General features: G+C 32.4%; 1 protein-coding gene across 5 annotated transcripts in view; it reads left to right on the plus strand.

Annotated features, from left to right (window-relative positions):
• Positions 1 to 22,648, plus strand: part of LOC114336268 (calcium-activated potassium channel slowpoke) — a 663,340-nt gene that overhangs the window by 423,390 nt on the left and 217,302 nt on the right. For all 5 annotated transcript variants that reach the window (XM_050659851.1, XM_050659850.1, XM_050659854.1 and 2 more), the window contains 2 exons: positions 2,692 to 2,847; positions 7,335 to 7,411. In XM_050659851.1, coding sequence (XP_050515808.1) covers positions 2,692 to 2,847; positions 7,335 to 7,411 — 233 coding nt within the window. The remainder of the gene's footprint in view (positions 1 to 2,691; positions 2,848 to 7,334; positions 7,412 to 22,648) is intronic.

A 22,648-nucleotide genomic window follows, 5' to 3' on the forward strand; every position in this document is an offset into this window, starting at 1 on the left:
TAATTCCATCAATTTCGATTCCATCAATTTTTTTAGTAGTTTGGGTAGGGCAACGGTTATTTTATTTCATAACTTTTGTCTAACTTTTAAGCATTTTTGATAATGGATTATTAAATTGTGAGTTATTCTAGTACTAAAAGGTACTCCTGATTTAAGTTGGTAGGATACACCGTTTTCTAGAAAAATCAATTTGAAAATTTTTCGTCTTTTGAATTTGAAAAAATTTGAAAAAAGTTTTCAAAAAAAACGGTGCATTTTACCGACTTAAAGCAATAGTAACTTTTAGTACTAAAATACCTTATAATTTAATAATCTAGTGTCAAAAAACTTAAAAATTAAAGATAAACAAGTTATGAGATAAAATAACCGTTGACCTATCCAAAACGACCGCATATGACCAGTACTAGAAATTTTACAATTGATGAAATCGATTCATCTTTGGAATATAAAAAAACGTACTAGCTTTTCTCTATAGATTTTTTTTGAAAATATTTTCAAATTCCAAAAACGAAAAATTTTCAAATCGATTTTTCTAGAAGACGGTGTATCCTACAGACATACCGTTTGATACTAGAATACCTCATAATTTAATAATTCAGTGTCAAAATGACTAAAAATTAAAGACAAAAAAGTTATGCGATAAAATAATCATTGCCCTACCCAACACGGACGCCTATCACCGGTACTAGAAATTCTTAATTGATGGAATCGATTTACCTCTGCAAGCTAAATGAGCTGAAGGTACTTACCAAAAAATAATTAAATGACGTCATCTTCAAAGAGCCCTAGCTCCTTTAGTAAGCATTTTCGGACTATGTGAATTGGGTTAAATTGTCTTAAAATTATCTGAGGAATCTTCGACACCCTGTAGAAGATCGTGGATACAGTATGACCTATTTAGATTTAAAACACGCCTGTAAAGTTTTGAATCCTTTTCAACTTTTTTTTAAATATAAAATATTTCTAAAACATTTACTTGGGGACAAAATTAAATGTTTATTTTCAAAACACACATTCATAACTTTTACGAACTATAGTATATTAGCGTTTGTGGTAACAAAATTATAGATTTTTTTTGTTTTTAGTCAGTGTAATAATTCTAGCTTTGAATACTATATTACCTGTGAGGGATAAAAAAAAAATAATTAAAAATGGCAAGGCTCCGATATGTTTGAAGAATATTGAATTATTGTTTTAGTAGTAGAAGCCAAAAAATACGTTAATTTCACATAAAATTACATTAAAAATTCAATTAAAAAATAGATAAAACTAGATGTAAAACATTTTAGATTTTAGATGCTATCAATTCAGTTAAAAAAATTAATGAAAACTATTCCTGTCTTATCTGGTATATTAGGCATTGTTTTCCTACTAACCAATATATCGCATGAAAATACAAAAATTATTTTGTACAGCTGCGCTCACTGAATAGTTTCCACCTTAATTTTTACATTGTAATACTGTAAAATCGCAGTGTCGTACGGATTTGCCAAATGTCGAAGGGCTTGCAAAAAATTTTGGGCATATTGCAAAATAAAATTTAAAGCTATAAACGCATCCAAAATGACTATATTGCATTTGAATTACGCGCAGAAACAAGAGAAATTGCCAAACTCGAAGAAGGTTAGTCACTAAGGCAAGTTGCTGCAGATTTGAACGTGAGCCATATGTACATCTGGAAAATCACACAAAAACGGGATCATTTTCACTCTATAGCACGAAGATCTCCACGGAACAACAAGATAAGATGTTTATAGATTATCTGAAAGAAGCTTCTTTGCTAGAGGTCGAAAAAGCTAGCGAAGAGGCAGCGTTTTCGGGCAGAATTCGCACTGCACGTAGAAGAATTAAAGCAAGTGAATTGATAAATTGTGAATCTGCAAGGTAACTTTTTTAGCTGTGGATTACAAAAGAACACGAGTTGCATTTTGTAATGAATTATTCATAAATTGTGAAGACACCTTTTGATCTAACGTTGCATTTTCCGATGAAAAAGTGTTTCAATCACACACCAATGATCGAGTGAGAGTTTATAAAATATAAAATTAACAGGATTATATTACAAATATATCCTTGAGAATATAATGTTTCCATCAGTGATCCACCAAACAATTATTGCCTGGTGCAGATAATTGTTAAAGAATGGTTGGAAGAAACTCATGTTAATGTTCTTCCGTGCCTTCCATGAGTCCAGACCTTAACCCTATCGGAAATGTCTGGGCAGAGTTGACAAAGACATTAAATGAAAGAAACCTTAGGCCACGGAATAAAATTGAACTATTGTAAGTAATTTAACAGGCATGGGAGGAGCTTATTGAATATATAACATGCGGATATTGATGCCATCTATGAACAGAAGATTGCAAAGTTGTATACCCCTCTCTATAATTTCCATTTTGTTACATTTTGTAAAATAGATTTATTTTATTTTAATTTTGACCGCACAGGTAACTAACGTCACTTTAACGTAAAATTTGTGTTTAAACGAGATAAAAATTTGAATAATCGGCTATTAGATATGTAAGAGTGTAAACTATTCAATGGCCGTAGCCGTACATCCATTTAAATTATTTTTTTTTAATCATGACAAATATCGTAGATATCCTCTCCAACTAACCTTACCCTAATATGCAAAATTACATTTGTAAAATCATTTTTTTTTTCTTTATTAATAAACTATTTTATGTTTAGGTTATGTTTCATCAAACTTAAACTTCTCCTGCTGGCGATAGAGGTGCGGGGTTCCGAGGGAGCAGAAACCAAAATTTCGATAAATCCTAGAGGAGCGAAAATCGTTGCCAATACTCAAGGATTTTTTATTGCACAATCAGCGGATGAAGTGAAAAGGTAAGTTGGTTAGTTTTCTCTCTAGTACAGTCATGAGAGTTCAGATCTGTAAAAACGTGACGAGCAAGCTGAATTTTGCTGAAAATTGCAATTTTTGGACACAAAAATATATGCAAACAAGTTTAAAACTCCTACTCACGGGCTTTCCCCTGAAAAACTCCCTCGTATGGGAAGAAAACGTAAAACATCGATTTACCACCATAAAATCTGTACGGCGCAAAAAAATATTTTAAAGAAGAAATGATAATTTTGAACAAAAACGTTTATTAGCACTTTTTATAAGACGCTACATTTTTCTAGAACCATAAGTCATGGTATTCAGTCCAGCGTGCTCTAGATGTGTCGATGGTGTATCAATTCTGTACCTCAGAGCTAAACTGGATTAACTCCATTGTTTTGAAAAATTGTATTATTTCACTTTCTACATAACACACTTCACATCTTTCATATGCGATACGATATAAAATCCTATTTAATGTGGTTCCGAAGATAGGCAACGTTAAAGTGTATTAAGTCCCTCCGTAGCTCCGAGCTAAACAGTCGTTTACACTTAATACCCAGCAAAATAAAAGTATTAACTCCATGGAACGATGTAAAACCGCGGCGTGCTACTGGTATTTAGTATTCTGTAGAAAATAAATAAAAGTAACTAAATGACTTCAAGGATTTTAAGACTCTTTAAAACAACAACTGTTTTAACTGTTCACATTTTATTGTAAGGAACAAGCTCAGCAGAATACAGACTTTCGTATGTCAGATGTTGTCCACTTGGAAGTATGTAAGTAGCGATAATTTGTAATTACTTTTTTCAAAACTAATTTTAGTTCGGAAACATTCCAATCTGTTGATCTTAACAGAAATCCTAGTTGTGTTGAGTTTCCTGCGGCTCTGCCTGTGAATCACGATAAGCCAAAGGAATTTCATAATTTTTATAAAAACTTATCCCACTCCGATAAAGTAGATGAGGATTTATAAAATTTTTCCAAACTAATAATTGTAAAATTGAACAACACTCATGATCCTTTGGGTTTCGTTTTTCGTTAGTTTTATTTACTTATTTTGTTTTATAGATATTGTTTATTTCATTTAATTAAAAAAAAAAAGAAGTGTTCTTGACTAAATTGTGTTTCATGTATCGTATAACCTCCAGATTATTTATTCACGTGTGTCAACTTACCATTATATTAACTCCCGAACATGGTAATTGTTTTCATGCCAAACAGTATTAACTTCACGTTTTTTCAAAAAATTAAAGAGGTAAAAAATTACAAATACAGTAATGATGCCATACCATATATTAAAATATGGTATATACTTATCCAATAGTGTTTATCACATATTTGAAGAAAAAGAAATAAAAATTGTATTTAAAATTTACTGTTTATATTTCTTTTAAACTGCTCTTCTGTAAAATTTCAATTTTATGAGTTAATACAGTTTAGCTCTGAGGTACAGAATTTTATTTTATACTCAGGAAATGAAAACTTTTAATCTCTTTTAACTATTTTTAAGGAAAAATTGTATTGTGATTTTCCGCAAGTAACTCAAAACGTACTCAAAATATACTTAAATAACTAAAATATAAACACTTTTCGGAGAAAACCCATTATAACTTCTTTAAAGTTATAAAAACCTTTATTTTTGTGTTGTAAAAAAGTTTCTAGAATCAAATAAGCAAGCTATGCTTAAAATAAAGTTGTCCCTTTTGTTTTAGGTAAAACGAATAGTGAAAATCTCCCCCTAATTAGTATCTCAAATGAAATTAATCGTTATCGCTTCAAGAGTGATTTTACTTATGTACATATTATTATATGATCTGTAGGTTTCGTCGGTTCAAAGTGCTTATTTTTGAACGGGCTGTAGTTAAAAGGGCTCGAACGAGTCACTAATTATGAGTATACGCCCAATATTTGTCTTATACGAAAACAAAAATCCAAAATATTCAAAAAAGCAAAATCAACATTTTTTTACTCATCAAGATTTTGGTATCACTAATAATTTTTAAGTTATTCTGAGTAAAATGATTTTTTTTCGAAATTAGGGGGAAAAGTTTACTTCAAAACCAAAATTTTCCAACCATAAGCATTTTAAACCAATGAAACTTACAGCTCATATAAACAATAAATAAAGTATCTTGTGAAGTAGAAACAATTAATTTCACTTGAGATGCTACTAAAGCGGTGATATTTACGATTTTTTTATCAAAAGAAAAAGAAACAACTTTATTTTGACCGTAACTTGCTTACATTTAATACTAAAAATGTTTTAAAAACAAAAATAAAGCACTCTAAACAAGTTGTGATGAGTTTTCCCCGAAATTTTTTGGTTAGTTCACGTTGAAATATTCGATTTGAAGTTTGAAGAATAAAAAACTAGTTTTCATTGGCTACAACTCTGCTTCTACTGGGTTTGCAGACTTCATATTATATACACCATTTAATAAAATAATTAATTTCTGAGATATTTGCCAAAATATTTTTAAAAACGTGTTTTCTTTGTTGAAAGAGAAATATTCACTCGTAAATATCACGAGAAATATTAACTTAGTGAAAAACTCTATAGAACAAAAGTTGCTTAGAATTAGTTAGTTTATCCATTTCCTGACTTATTTTGAACGTACATTTTTTCACCCCCAATAAGGAGAAAAAATCACCCCCGGAGAAAAATCACACATCATCGGCACCATATCACTTTTTTTCTTTAACATGATAGATTATGTGCGTGCCAAATTTCAGATCAATCCAAGCAGTTATTTAAAATTGGGAGCAAAAACCGTTAGTAAATCGACTATGATCAACTGAGCGCTCTCTACCGTAATTTATCTACTATCGAAATCTACTAGTGCGCACAGTATATTGAAGTCTATTTAGGTGAGCGGCACACCCCTAATTTGAGGCTTAGAAATCTAAAAAGCGACCATGATAGGTGAATGGCAAATTATAGTCATTCTTTATGTTTTCGAGGTCGCTGAATCCGAATATGAAGTTTATTTTTATCTATAATTGGTGTAAGATTTTCAAAATCTTGATGATTTTTCAAATTTAACTCACTATATCTTTGGTCGCTTTAAATATTTCCTTTTGAAAATGTTACTGTATTCTGCTTGAGGTAATTAAATAACAATGAGATTTGTCCGAGATATTTAAAAAAATTAAAAGAGGAGTTGTTAATTTTTAAACATTTTGTCGTCAGATTTCGTTAGTTTCATGTTTACTTAAAAAAGTTGAGTTTTTTGGAAGGTTTGAAGTCAAAATATGCAATAGGAAAAAAGTTATATGACTTTATAGACGAGCGGCACGCCCCAAAAAATGCTTAATTCTCGAGATACTAACCACGGTGTGGTGAATGGCTAATTTTGATCATACTTAATGTTTTAATGGTGGTGAAAACGAAAACAAGGTTTATTATTAATTTTATGTAGGAGCGCATTGTCAAAATCGCAATTTTACCCTAAAAATTAAAAAAAATTAAATCACGCTTTTTTGCGTTTAACTCACTACAACTCCATTTTTATATTTTTTCCTGAAATTCTTATAGTATATATTTCTAACCTTTCTGAACACAATGGGACCTGCTTCAATCTTTTAGTCATATTATAATTAAAGTTATGAATTTTTTAAATAAAAGGTGTAGATTTCTTAATTTCAAAGTTTAATCGCAAAAGTTGAGTGACAAAATTTGAAATTTAGCTTTTTAATCAAATTTCTAATCAAAAAAGTGAAACTCTTAATTTAAAAAAATAGGATTTCATTTTTTTATTTTTAGGGTAAAATTGCGATTTTGACTATGTTCCCCCACCTAAAATTCCAAAAAAATTCCTCATTATCGTTTCCAGCACCATCAAAAACATAAAGTATGACAAAAATTAGCCATTCACCACACCGTGGTCAGTACCTCGGGAAATAAGCGTTCTTTGGGCGATTGCGACTCGTCTATAACTTTTTCCTATTGCATATTTTGACTTGAAATTTTCCAGGAAACTTTTTTATGACTCATGTTTTAATGATGTGTTTTTCTGTCACTCTGACGTGTTAAATTTTGGCACTCAACTTTTTTAAATAAATATGAAACTAACGAAATCTGATGACAAAATGTTTAAAAATTAACAGCTCCTCTTTTAATTTGTTTAAACCTCTAGAACAAATTTCATTGTTATCTAAATGCTTCAATGATTATACAGTATTATCTTAAGAAGGAAATATTTACAGCAACCAAAGATACAGCGAGTTAAAGTTGAAAAATCATCTAAATTGATTTTTCGCATTTTTGTATAAAATTTGATTTTTGAACATGTTCCACCAATTTTAGATAAAAAAATAAAGTTCATATTCGGATTTACCGACCTCTAAAACATAAAGAATGACAAAAATTGGTCATTCACCTAAATGTTTATATTCGTGGTCGGTATAACGTGATTTTAGGGGTTGCTGTCGCTCGCCTAATTCATATTCTGATTTCGTTTGTCCATTGTGATGTTTTTATTTCAGAGCATGGTACTACTGCAAGGCATGTCATGAAGATATTAAAGACGAAACACTAATCAAGAAATGCAAATGTAAAAACTGTAAGTATAAACTTTTTAATATTAATCAAAATACAAAATATTTAGTTGTGTATATTTACTAATACTATTAAATACTTTACTTTCTTAGATATCCAATATTGTAGAACCAAACATTAAGACTAATGGATACTAAGTTTGTTGCTTTTACAGACAAAATAAAATATCATCAAACTAACTTACTAAAAATATTAAAAAAAAATATGAATATATTTAATTATAGGTTCTTTTATATCATAGAAGATTGTTACAACAGGTCATGAATTAGTGATGTACAAATTTTAAGAAGCCTACCCAAACATATTGTTTAATAATATTTTGTGTTTATCCTTCGAATCCTATTACAAAAGTGTAAGATGACTTAGCTTCCAAAATGTATGGAATATTATTTTTTGTATCTAACAGTTGGGAAATAATATTTTAAATAATTGATAATTTTACATAAAATGGCATTTTTAAAATGGTCCTTTTCAAATTTCATTATTAAAAACTTGAATTGGTATTTCAAAATTAATGTAATTTGTTTCTACCTAATGTCAAAAAATATGTTATAAATGAAATGGTAATAACCTATAAGTATAATTCTCTCGGTCTACAAAAAATATTTGTTAAATTTCTTGAAAAATTTACATTTCTAGAAACTGCCTTGACTATGTAAGGCAAAATGTTACTATAAAAGCTCATAATTTCGAAGTGCTTAAAAAGTTTAAATATCTAGGCGTAACAATCACCAATGACAACAAAGTAGAACGATAAGTTGAAACGCAAATAATGGCGGGAAACAGATCTTCATGTACAATAAAACACCTTATTCTGACAATGCAATCTAATACGATACTTTACAATCCTTAGAGTCCTGAAATTTAAACAGAGTCCCTGGTTAAAGACATACATCGACTTGAATATAAATCTCCGGAAGGTAGCGAAAAATGAATTTGAAAATATTCTTTTTAAGCTTATGAACAATGCAGTGTTCGGCAAGACCATGGAGAATGTGCGCAAGCGCGTTGATATTAAATTGTTAACTGAACGGGAGGGTCGTTACAGATCTGAAGTTCTAAAGCTAGTTAGTGCCCTATTTAAGAATTCTACTATCTTCAATGAAAATTTGGTAGCTGTTGAGAAGCTAAGAAAACACTAATGAAGATCAGACCTTAGTCTGGAGCTGAAAACCCGAATGATCAGATATTACGTTTTTCTCTCTTGCTGTATGGCTGTGAAAGTTGTATAATGGACTCTGAAACAGATAAGAGCCTTTGAGATGTATATATACAGACGGATGCTGAGAGTTTCATGGTTACAAAAAGTAACTAACGATGAGGTACTTCGGCGTATGAGTAAACAAAAAGAATTACCAAGAATAATTAAAGAAAGGAAAATAAAATACTTGGGCCATGTGATGAGAGGTGAACGATATGAATTACAGGGCAAAAGTTCAATAGGATAACGCCAGAACTCGTGGCTGAAAGACCTGAGGGTTTAACTGCTCATCCGCATAAATCTTTCGTACAGCAATTTCCAAAGCTACATTGGATCGCCAACATTCAAAAGGAGACGGCGCAATAATGAGAAGAGGAAGATTCTCGATATAATACATTTCATTAAATATTATTTAACTTAAGATACAGTAGACGTTACAGAAAAGTAAGATAGTAAAATTATTATTTGGATGTAATATATCCATGTAGTATGATACAACCATCTTACCTAGTTGTTTTTGACAGCCCTTTTATTTGAATAATAACTTAAAGATGCCATTTTGTGTATCCGAAGTGTGGGAACCATTTTATGCAAAGTTTTATTTATAATTTTAATTACTTTTTACTTTTATAACGACTTTTAGTGGCTGTACCACATCGTAACTGGTCCCACGAAATAGGTAATTGACCATTACTGATTTTCATTTGTCTATAGAACTCATTCCGATAGCACAATTTTTTCTAATTAGTTTTAAGGAGTTGTCAAGTTGTGTGTGAAATTCACTCACTGCGGTTTGTTTTACTTTTGTACAGTAAACACGTTTTGCACATTTTCAATTTTTGACTACACGTTTACTCTTTCTCATTAGACTCTTTTTGTGCACAATTTGTGATAGAAACCGTTAAACACTGTTGAACGTTTTTGAAATATTGTTTCTTGGAATATAATAAATATATAAATATAATAATTTCTATACTATATATTATTCTTTTTTTGGCATTAGAGTGGATTCACACGGAGCCAGAATCTGTAATTATATTATTTAAATAAAAGGATTTAACAGGGATTACACTCTTCTCGCCCACGGATCGATCAGGGCATTTTTGTTGACAACACAAGGTAGACCTTGGATGGTGTAGGTACGTAATGTAGATCTAGCAGCATTCGAAAATAAAGGTCCCGGTCGCTGTTGCCGGCAAGGCTTTTGGAAAACAGGTTCCCTATGTCGCTCAGAAAAAGTGCGACAAGCTCAGTGAAAACGGGCAACACTGTGTTACTCATCAACTCTCCCTTTCTCTTATCTCACCAGTTTTACCTTACTGCATTGCTCAGTGTCGGCCTAGCAGCCTTCGAAAAGGGAGGTCCCAGTCGCTGTTACTGCCAATTCATGCTGTGATATGTTTTTTAAATGCAAAATGCATTTCACCTATTGACATTCATGTTCAGTTAATCGAAGTTTATGGATAAAAGTTTATATCCGCTCAACATGTTCGCAAATGGTTTAAAAAATTTCCGTTCGGCCTCCACTGAATTCTCTATACAATTTTCTATACAAAAAAGTGCCTTTCTGTACTCTAAGCTATTTCATTCTGCTTTCACATATAAGAATTATTCGGTTCTGTACAATTCGTAAAAATATATTAAGTATGTGATTCATCAAACTTGTCAGTCGAAAACCGCCGCCCAAATCGCTGCATTTGGAGGGGTCGGTTTTCTTCTCTATTGTTATAAGCAGCGTCTTAAATCATTCATCTGGTATCATTCGTCCGTGGGGTGTTATCTGGTCATATGTCCCCTATTATGTTTGCCCCAGCGTCTCTCCAGTACCGTTTACTCTAGAATTTTAAAGTTCTTTGGTCATATCCATCGGAGTGATCACAAAATGGAGCGGTTGGTGGTCCAAGGAAGGCCTCAGACTCAACGCCAACGCGGAAGATCTCCACAGCGATGGGCGGACATTACTAAAAAGCTTCTCAACAAACAGTATACTGAGGCAATACATGTAACTGATGGCCGCGACCAGTGGAGAAATATTATCAATCAAACTGTCCGAGCTGCTGAAGCCCAATTATGAACCACAACACATCTACTAAGATGTTAATGACTATGATGATGATGTTTGCCCCTTGTATTGCCCTTCTGTCTTGTGATTTCAATGTATTAGATCTTGTTCTGAAGTTATTTCCTTGTGGCATTTTAATGTAATTTACTATTTTCGTTGAGAATAAATCACAAATGGAACTCGAAACGTCAAATAAACAGGACATACGAGGAGGCTATGTAGCCCAGTGCTGATAGTTAGTACTATGGCGTGATCTTGATTCTTCCTGATATAATACGTAAAGCCTGGTTTAGTTGGGCCTCAACACGTTTGGTGTGCAAGCTGTTAAGCCACACTGGTACACAGTACTTCGCAACAGGATACACTTGTCTTAGTACTGTCAATCGAAGTGTAGTCGTTGGGGAACCCCATAGAACCCCCAACTTAGGGTACGAACATGCCGAAGATACATGGATGTGCGTGGTGTAGGTCGCGATCGCGGTCGCTACATCGATGTCAAAACAAACCTTCATTTTCTTATGAGATCGCACATACCAAGGATGTGTCACCCGTTCACCCTCCCGACCGATCATCGCGGTTTACAGGGATATCGATGCCAAAACAAAATAGTTTGAATAGTTTGTTTTACGTCGCGATCGCGCTGTTGATGGCGTGGTAAATTAAAGTTTATTGGTGTTTTTAAACCACGTGACATTCGCCGTAGATAGGGCTGGTGTACCAGCAAACCTCAAAGAACACTGAAAGGAAGGTATCTTCGGTATGTTCTGCCCGTCATCGATGTAAGGCCTTGTTTAGATAGGGTGGTTTGCCAACGTAAACGTCGCGGTTAACCTGTTTAAACAATGGTAAACCGCGTAAAACTCGGGGTTGCATATTATGTACGATGAACCGCGGCGTTGGGTTTTTCAGGTACACCGCGACGTCGACGTTGGCAAACCGCCTGCATATAAACAAGCCCTAAACCTCGACCGCGATCACGACCTACACCGCGCTCATCCATGTATCTTCGGTATGTTCGTATCCGTAAATATTTTGAGTATTTAGTGTGGCTGAGGAGTCTGTTTTCAAAGTGAATTTTGACAGTGGCTATTCTGTTATTTACGATACTTCTGTCTTGAGATGAGCTGCAATCTCGAGCGGCGGAAATATCTTCCGAGGATAACCAGCTCATTTCTTAATATTTGCTCAGTCAAAGGGTTCTAAAAATATATAAACCATATAATAATCACATTTAATTTTCTCAATAGTTTCCAATTTTTTATTAATCGTCGCGATCTCCTAGTCGTCTGCATATCCGAACTTCTTTGAATTGGTTTCAGGCATGTCTGATATATAAAGGCAAAAGAGTAGTGTGCTAGCATCGATCCTTGCGGGAGGCCATTGTTGAGTTTCATTTGGGTACTACTCTCATCTCCTGCTGCAAACTTCTGTTGCATTGCATGGCATTAATGACATCAGTGATCTTTATGCGTGTAATCGCTCGTATTAGTTTATATATTACCCCTTGTTTCCACACAGTAGATATTTTTAGCTATTTTTGAAAGCCTATTTCTACATAGTTAGTTAGCGCTAAGACTTGGTCTGTGCAGTTGCGGTTAGGTCGAAATCCTACTTGTTCCATGTTGGAGTATTGTTTGTCTAATTTTGTTAAATAGAATTCGTTCAAAAAGTTTGTAGATTATACTTAGAAGTGCAATTGTACAGTCATTGGTTGGTAAATCATCAGCATCTGATTCCAAAACAAAGTATAGTTGCGTTCAAATTACTAACGGATTATTCTGGGATTCATTGCTAACATAAGTCAACAATTTTGTAAGGATATGGAGGTTTTTATTAAGGATAATGAATACGTTGGGAAATGTTAAACAATTTGAATCTCATATTTATTAGTTACTTGATGATAAAAGCGACTGATGTCAAAGACAATCACTAGACTTTAAATAAATAAATTAGTTTTCAATACAATACAACACATCTCCATAAGTAATTATATTTTCAATTATAGGTATGATACTTTTAACTCTGTAAAATTAAAACAGTAAATTTAAACAATATTTCAAAAACCGATACTGTTAGGAAAGATTTGTTTTTTATTTTCTTTAGACCTGATATTTAAAGTTAAAATAAAACATTTTTTAAGTCAAACTATTTTCATCTTTTTTAATTTAGTTTAGAAAAAGCGGAAAGTGAATTCCATACATACAATATTTAACTTTGATCTTTTCAAAAATATCATAAAAACAACGTTTTTATTTTTCTTTCTTTTCTACTGTAATCTAAAAAGTTGTGTTAAAGGAATGCGTCCGATGCCTGAATTTAAGGGTCAGCTCTTCTTTATTCTTTAGTTCCTTTTTCTGCTATCGTGAACTTTGCATTAAAAGCATTCACAATCCAATTTTTAAAAACTCACACTAGGACTTGCCATTGGTATGTGTAGTATTTAAAAATATATCGAAGTCTACTACATTTATGATAGTTTACCCTATATCTTATACAAGTTGTCATAATTTTTACCAGTCGAAACATTTCAAGTTTTATAGACAAAGAGCCGGTATAGGTTAAATTTGCTAATAATTTTAGGCAAGATAAGACCCTATAACTTAAATAGTAGAACCTAAAAGAAACGTATGAACACTGTGCCGGCACATACGTCGACAGTGGCGCATCAAACTTTCCACTTATGGACGGGATAAATAAATTAAAAGGTACCCTCTCTCTTTTCCAGAATTCAATTTTTTTCATTTTTTTAAGTTCTATGTGGTTAAAAAATAGGACTCAGCGTAATTTTAACTCACCACCCCCCTTCCTGCTTCCCCCCACCGCCAAAAACTTCATTTTTAGTTTTTTTTTAAGTGGGATGTAATCAAATTTGAAATTAAAAAAATTCACACGCATTATAGTTGAGGATTTCACAAAAAATGCCTATTTTTATTGACCCGTAGGTTGAGTGTACATAACCTCAAACATTTATTTTTATTTTTTGTTTGGCAAAAAGCGTATAACTTTTTTTTTGGCAATGGCTACAGGTCTATTTTTTATTTTAAGTAGTTTGTTAAACACTATATTTCTATTTTTTTTTTTCAGTTTTCTCCGTAAAATGCAATACCTACAAAAATCCAAAAAACTGCTTTTTTAGAGAGATTTGAGGGTTTGAACGTGTTTCTTCAATTTTTAAATGTTCTAAAGGATTCAGTTACTTCAATTTACATTATTATAACCTATAGAAAAATATTGATATGATTTTTAAAGTCTATAAAATAGTAAAGAGTCAAATCGAAAAATGAAGATTTTGATGATGAAGGAATGAGAAAGGGGATGGTGGTTTAAAGTTACGCTGTTTTAAAGACACTTAGAACTTAATGAGACTTAACTTAAAAAATGAGAAAAATTGAATTTTGAGAGTGGTGGAGGGTACCTTTTAGTTTATTTATCCCGTCCATAAGAGGAAAGTTTGATGCGCCACTGTCGACTCATGTGCCAATAAAAAGTGACGGCACAATTTTCATACGTTTTCTTTTAGGTTCTACTATTTAGATTATATACTCTTATCGTGATTAAAATGATAAGCAAATTTTACCTATCCCGGCTCTTAGTCTATTACGAATTTATATTTACATCGGGAGCACTGCGTTAAGTAATAAGGAGAAGACTGCTTTAAAGAGATAAATAACGTGTGCAGGTTGGCGCAAAAATCAGGTCTCGTTGGGCTGTGTGAATATGACAGAAGTTGTAGTTTACATGATTTGAGATAATAGTTTACGAGCCAGCGGATTGAGTATGCGATCGTCCTCAAGGTACCTGGTTGCCTGGTTTATTTTGCATTTCTATTGTAAAATGGAACTGACTCAATAAAAGAGAAGAAAATATCTCTCAGACAAGCTGCTCAGTCATGAAATCCCTGGTCAGCGACCCCTAAAACCTCCGAGTAATGGTTATTGACTGATTTTGAATGATAATAACATAAACATCAGGCGACGAGTTCCACCCTGGCCACAAGATACCTCGGAGACCATCGCCGTCATGAAATTCGTGTTCAGCGACTCCCAAAACTACTGAGTGTAAAAATTGAACTCATTTTAGTCAATATTTCCCGAGTTCTAAATTTTTCATTTTCCATCTATTCGAGGTGTACTTTGACAATGCATTTTTCTTATGAACAAAATGCAATTTTCATCCCTCGGAGATCATTTTAGTTCACGATTTATCTTACTTCACAAAATTCCTAGGTTTTGGGGTTTTAGTGCTTCGTTGATTCACCTAATATTGGTTGTTATGCAGCAAATAAGCTACTAAAACTTGTATAGTAACTGTTTTCGATTCTTTTTTAGATTAAAAGTTATTTAAGTACCGCGGCACGATCATTACGTTTCATTTTCTGTAAATATTTCGACGCCATTTTCTTTACTGAGTTAGATATATCGTCCACGAATTTTATGCTGTTTTCGATAACGATATTTATTTTAAAGTATCTGTATAATATATAAAAATATACGAGTTTATAATATCGTCTTACTATAATTTTTCTCAAACCATTAAAGTATATTCTTTCTACACTTTACACAATCTAACAAGACCAGAACTTTGTACTGCCCTGCAAATATTAAGACCATAATATTTCTTCTTATTTTTGCTGTACGCCTAATTATATTTAAGAGTTTTTTAGTTACGGTACCTAGCAACATTTTTTAACGTTTAGTAGTGACATATGACAGTTCCTATTATATAATTTTCTCGCTTTCTTTCATTATTGCAAAATGTTAACTAAATGTTGTAGGGATACCCATAGATACACTAAAAATATGTTTTGATATGATATGATATAAATCGAAAATGAAATGATCTTGTTGAAAAAGAAAAATAATAATAAACATACGAAAAGTAAAACAAAAGAACAACATCTGTTTTCTCCTTACATATTATCGAAAAATTAGACAACATGTATTGAATGTTCGCTGATTTTGCCTGTTTTTATTAAATTGAATGTAAATTTTCTCTCACCCGGTACCTTTTGCACATTTTTATGCATGGCTAGGGCATTAATCATTTCAAAAATCAAAGATATTCCAGATAATAAAGTATTATATCTTTCAAAATGTGAAATGTGTATTTAGAAGAAACTTTAACGTACATAATCCACAAGGAAATCAATTTACTGCAGTCGGCTGGATATCATAAATCACAACAATTTTTATTGCAACATCCTTTATAAAAGGCATATTTATTAAAAACACTCTTTCGGACTACATCACAGACGTTTTCAGAATGCATTGTTCGATTCCATCGTCAGTGCTGTTTACAGGATATACATGGTTTGACTAATAGAAATATATGGACCATGAAAACCCTTTAAATGGTGTAAAGTTATTATAATCTTACATTGTTGAAGCTAACATTATGTGATGTTTGAATTTTTACTTGATTATCATGACAGCGCAGTACTCCCAACTATGTAGGCTGCTCGCCCTGAGGAAAACCTCTCTAAATGGACTGTAGACTGTATTCTGTAGATGCTATATGGTCCAGGGCGCATCTGTTTTGAGATGGTGTGGATCTGTTGTTGAGAGGTGACTCAAATTTTTTTGCAGAACTTGCTTAAAAATAAATCAAATAATAATATTTGAGTTATCCTCCCTCTCAAAAAGGTCCGGAACATTGTTTAAATAATCAAAATGTCAAAAAATGAAGGAAAAATTCGATTGTTTTCTTCGTTTTTTGATTATAACTTTAAAAGTATTCATTTCCGAGAAAAATTGTACAAACATAAAAGTTGCATAATTAAATTTCCTATAACATAGAGTTGGTTAAAATTAAAAAAAAGTCACCCTAGTTGCAAAATAGCAATAATTGCGAAAAAAACATACAAAATCAAGTATTCGCATTTTACGTTTTTCAACCATTTATGCTACACTTAGGACCTTCACATTTTACCCAGAAAAACTTTATGATACAGTAAAACAATTCTGTAAGTTTGATTAAGATCGGTTCAATAGATTTTGCAAAATAAATTTCGCAATCCAGCTTTCGCAAAAAAATTCATTTTTTTTAAATGTTACAGGACCGAAAACAAAGCAGATAGCAAGTTGAAATTTTTTTACTTATAGAAGTGTACAGCACCTTTCATTTGCAATTTGCAAAACTAAAATCGATTAATTACCACGGCGTCAGGAAATTTTTTAAATAAACATTAATTTTTGGTGCTACGCGCAGGACAGCGGTGTTCGATTCACACAAGTTGATTTCTACCAAAATTTCTTCCAATCTTTATCTAATATATTATTTTCTTACTCTACATTTTGTTGTATTTTAATATTTTAATTCCACAAAAATCAAACTAATTTTATTATTGTTTGTGAAATATTGTTTAAACAATTGCATATGTTTAAAAATAATAAACTTTTATTCTCTAAGTTAAAATATATGAACAAAGAAAGTTTTTGCTAATAAAAGTGTTATTTCAAAGGATAGAGTAAGTGATTTTATTTTGCAATAAACAAATTTATTTATTTATATCGAAATGTAATAAAAATTAAAATGTATCAATCCTTATCAAAGGTCATTGGAATGCCCAATCAGAGCAAACGATCCGCTGTCCCGCGCGTAGCACCAATAATTAATGTTTATTTAAAAAAATTCCTGACGCCGTGGTGTTAATCGATTTTAATTTTGCAAAATTGCAAATAAAAGGTACAGTACACTTCTATAAGCAGAAAAAATTTCAACTTGCTGTCTGCTTTATTTTCAGTCCTGTAACATTTTGAAAAAATGAATTTTTTTTACGAAAGCTGGATTGCGAAATTTGTTTTGCAAAATCGATTTAACCGATCTTAATGAACTTTACAGTATTATTTTATTGTATCATATAGTTTTCTGGGTGAAATACGAAGGTCCTAAGTGTAGCATAATTGGTATAAAAACGTAAAATGCAAATACTTGTTTTTGTATGTTTTTTTTTTCGCAATTATTGCTATTTTGCAACAAGGGTGACTATTTTTTAAATTTTTAACCATTTCTGTATTATAGGAAATTTATATTCGCAACTTTTATGTCAGTACAACTTTTCTCGCAAATGAATACTTTTAAAGTTATAATCAAAAAACGAAAAAAAAAATCGAATTTTTCCTTAATTTTTTGACATTTTGATTATTTAAACAATGTTCCGGACCTTTTTGAGAGGGAGGATAACTCAAGCATTATTATTTGATTTATTTTTAAGCAATTTCTGCAAAAAAATTTAAGTCACCTCTCAACGTCCAAATGTACTAATATTTTTACAGGTGCGTCCTGGTCTAATATTCGTGTACAACTAGGGTTTCCTTAACTGTTCCATATGATTTACTGAGAATGAGGGCAACTAAGATGCAGCGGCAGATAGTGCTTGCAGTCTGTTATATCTTCCTCTTTATGGATCGGTATAACTCATCCTTGTTTCCAGATTCATATATATTATTTTCGTTTAAGTCTCTATTAAAAAGCGTTGGTTTTACATTATTTAGAAGTTCAGCAACTGTTTAATTAGATTGATTAAATATTGCGAAAAAGTTTAACCTCATATTAAGTACGTATGAGAGGCAGTATTAACACTATCCCTTTTTCATTATATGCCCCATCGTTTCTTGTCGTTCCACTTTACTTGTTTCTCCTATATTTTTAGTTTTATACCTTCAAGTAAAATTAATAAAAGTAAACTAGATCGCCTTCTCCCATACATACCTCATAATTTAATCTTCGCTTGTCCACTGCTGGACATAGATCTCCCTCACAATTTTCCACCTATTTCGATCTTATGTCTCTTGCATCCAATTTCTATGACAACGTTTTAGATCATCAATCCAACGTGTTGGTGGACGACCTCTGCTTCGGTTGGCATCATCTCTTGGTCTCCACTCCAGCATCCGCGTTGTCTATCTATGACCTGTCATTCAAGCCACGTGACCTGCTTATTTCCATTTCAGTTTTGCTCCTCTCTCTAGCGCATCAGCCACTCCTGTCCTGTATCGTAGTGAAACACCCAACATATCACCCTCAATCGCTTTGGTCCATACATACCTAATTTGGGTTGAAAAAGATTTTTGGAATATCTTCTTTTCTATAACCGACGCTGTTGATAGATACATCAGTACCTACTGGCTGAAGCATAGTCTGCTTTGAAACATTGCTTTTAGTTGTCTTTGTTGCTTTTCTACTCTACAAGTTTCTATGAAGTACTTTAATTAGTTGTTTTTTTTCCTAATTCTTCTCTGTGCATGTTTATTAGCTTCCCTGTCTTATTTTGACTTATTGTGACAGGGAGACATTTGTAGTATTTGATGCTTTGTATATCATTCCTCTTTCCTTCTTTGATTCCTTTACTTATGTATTGTACCTTTTCATATTCATCGATAAGTCCTACTTTGTGAATATTCTGTTTCTTTATTACATAAATACTGTCGATATTCTGCAAGAAAAGTTTAACTATGCATACAGTATTGTATTCAACGGAGTGTAGGTATTTATCCATATTTTAATGGACCTGCATTTTCTTGTTTATTTATGCGCGTTGCGCAGATACAGTTTGAACAGAGTTGAGGAAAAACATAGGATCTGTTTACCACATTTTGTCTGTGAAAATACCTTAAAGATAGCGCTTGATGTTTTCTGTAAAATTCGTTTTCTTCAAATTTGTATAGCCTACCAAATTGAAAAATAAGGTAATGATGGGTCATTATAACAATTCTTTTAAAAAATTGCAATTTCAAGGACTGAAAATTGATTTAATATTTAAATCCTACTCTACGAGAATTTACCCTAGATTTACGACTACAGAAACTGTCTTTTTAACATCGACAAAACTCGGAAATTCTAGAATTAATTATCAACGTTGATCATAATGTTGTCTTTGTTCAATGTAGTTGATTGATGAACTTTCCTGAAAGTCTGTATTAAATACTATATTTTCATGCAAGCAAATTTTTTGAGTTATTTCTTATTGGCTATGAGAATTTCATCGAGATCGGATGATTATTAGGAAGGATATAAGAAAATAGGCCTGGATCTTGCGTACCAAAAAGAGTTTATTAATAGCAAGCTGAAAATTTGTTAATAGCTTAACAATGTCTAGTCGAACAAACTTTGAAGTATGGGAGCACTGGAACAGGGGAAGTTTTAATTGTGGAACGTGATTTTAATTGTGGAACGTGTCATCATGACACGTTTATGATTGTGAAAACTAGCAGGTCGTTTCTAAGTTTATTCAATAGCTAACTTTATATAATACATGAAAAATGTTTGTCCGACAAATATATTGGACATTTTAATAAGTCCGACGTCGTAGAACATGTAAATGACAAGAATTATATTAGTGATAAATGGCAGTCTGGTTTTTGCATGAGAGTTTAATAAAAGGGTAACAAATCAATTTGATGTTTTGTCCGACAAAATACATGGGGTGTTTTCGTAGTCTGACGTTCGAAACCTGTAACCTGTCCCACAATTAAAACTTCCCCTGTATCAGGGTTCCCGTACATCAAAATTTGTCCGACTAGATACCGTTAAGCTATTAACAAATTTTCAGCTTGCTATTAATAAACTTTTTTTGGTACGCGGGATCCAGGCCTAAAAGTACATTTTTAACGGATATGATCCGCCTTAATCCAGGATCGACTAGGTCGGAATCAACTCTGACCTTCTATATATGTGATTCTGCGGGCTTTCGAACTCTTTGGTAGTGGTTTCAAATAGACGCTATATTATTAATCCTTTGATAACGATTGCAGGCATTAGTTTCTCCATTTTTATATGTACAGTGTCAGCTGAAAGTTCCCTCCACCTTCGCAGTTTTGGAATGATTATAATATAATAGTAAAATTTGGAGGGAGAAATAAACGGACGCATGCGTCCACTAGTCACAACAGGTGACACTACAGTCATAGATGACGTTACAGAGCCACTGTGACCAATAACTTTAAATGGGACCTTATGGCAAGCGATATCTTGTTTGAAAGGTATTAAACATACCTATTCAATAATACCAATTTTGTTTGGACTTAAGCTGATTTTGATGACAAAATTAAATAAATACAATTATATAAACAAAAAATAAAATAAATGACAATAAAACAAAAAATAAATATAAATTATAGTTTCGCATTTAATTAATAAAGATTTAAGAACCATTTCTTATATTGTATTCAAAATTGGCTCAAGATACTTCCTGAAAATAATGCATCCCTACTGCTATACTTTTGTCGAACTTGTTCAAATATATTATGTCGAGGGAAATTGCTCTACATTCTTCAATGATTCGTTGTTTCAAAATGTCAATACTGTCGGGTGCTATAGCGTAAACCTTAGATTTTTAGTACCTCCATAGAACAAAATCTAGTGACGTGAGGTCCGGTAACCGAGCTGGTCATTCATCAACCTCGTCGTCCAATCCATCTACCACAATATTCCTCATTTAGGTAACGTCTTACTGCACCATAATAGTATGCAGGAGCACCATCTTGTTGAAACGTTATTTCCAAGTGACCGAATTCATTTTTATTATTTTCTAGAATTTCAAGAATAGTCCTGTCGCCCGGGGGGGTACAACGGCCTCCTTAATTCAGATGGACTTAACCAAGTTTTTTTTATATATTTTGACCCGTAGAATACGAATTTTTTGGGTAACAGTTGATCCGGATGTCGATAAGATTGTTATAGACAAAGAACTTGAGGAATTACATAACAGCGATTTCTCGCAAAACAAAACATCTTTTTGTATTTTTTGGGTCATTTTAAGCAAAAAATATTCCTACAAGTTTTTTCGTAGAATGCATAGTTTTCGAGATAACCGCGGTTGAACTTTCAAAAAATCGAAAAATTGCAATTTTTGAACCCGAATAACTTTTGATTAAAAAATAAAGTAGCAATTCTGCTTACCGCATTTGAAAGTTTAAGTCAAATTATATCGGTTTTGATTATTTGAATTACTTAAAATTAACTCTTTTATTGTTAAACTAATCTATAAACACATAGTGTTTCCCGTGCCTAATACATGCGTTTTAACGCATGCTACGTAGAAATTGCCTCGCTTGCACTCGTAGCTACTCTACCTACTCGTTCGATTTTAAATGAGAAATTGAAAACATCACTCACATACTAGGTGTTTATAGCTTTGTTTAACAATAAAATAATAAATTTCTAGCAATGCAAATAATCAAAACCGATATAATTTGACTTAAACTTTCAAATGCGGTAAGCAGAATTGCTACTTTAGTTTTTAATCAAAAGTTATTTGGGTTCAAAAATTACAATTTTTCGATTTTTTGAAAGTTCAACCGCGGTTATCTCGAAAACTATGCATTCTACGAAAAAACTTGTAGGAATATTTTTTGCTTAAAATGACCCAAAAAATACAAAAAGATGTTTTGTTTTGCGAGAAATCGCTGTTATGTAATTCCTCAAGTTCTTTGTCTATAACAATCTTATCGACATCCGGATCAACTGTTGCCCAAAAAATTCGTATTCTGCGGGTCAAAATATATAAAAAAAACTTGGGTAAGTCCATCTGAATTAAGGAGGCCGTTGTACCCCCCCTGGCGACAGGACTAGAATTACCGGCTTAATTGCGTTTAATAACATCTCCAAATACACTTCACCGGTTAAGTTATCATTGAAAAACAGGCCCAGCTATGTGGTTTCCCAAGTTACTTGCCCAAACATTTACTTTTTCTGACAATTGAGTATCTATGTTTTTCACAAAAATGACGTGAGGATTTGTGTCACTACAATACCTCATATTATCTAAGTTCTGTTAAAATTTCTATTGAGCAAAAAGTATTTTGGTCACTAAATCAAATTGTTTTTATGAAATCTGGCTGTTGGTTAATTTGATTGGTCACATTTTGACCAACTCTGGTTACAGTTACCGCAAGAGTCTCTTCATTATGGAGCACATTCACCTCGGCAGGTTCCGATTTAGTCCATCGCACAACTGCCGCTGGTCGGCCGCCTACCGG

This window comes from Diabrotica virgifera, chromosome 8, assembly GCF_917563875.1.
Source record: "Diabrotica virgifera virgifera chromosome 8, PGI_DIABVI_V3a".
Lineage (NCBI taxonomy): Eukaryota > Metazoa > Arthropoda > Insecta > Coleoptera > Chrysomelidae > Diabrotica > Diabrotica virgifera.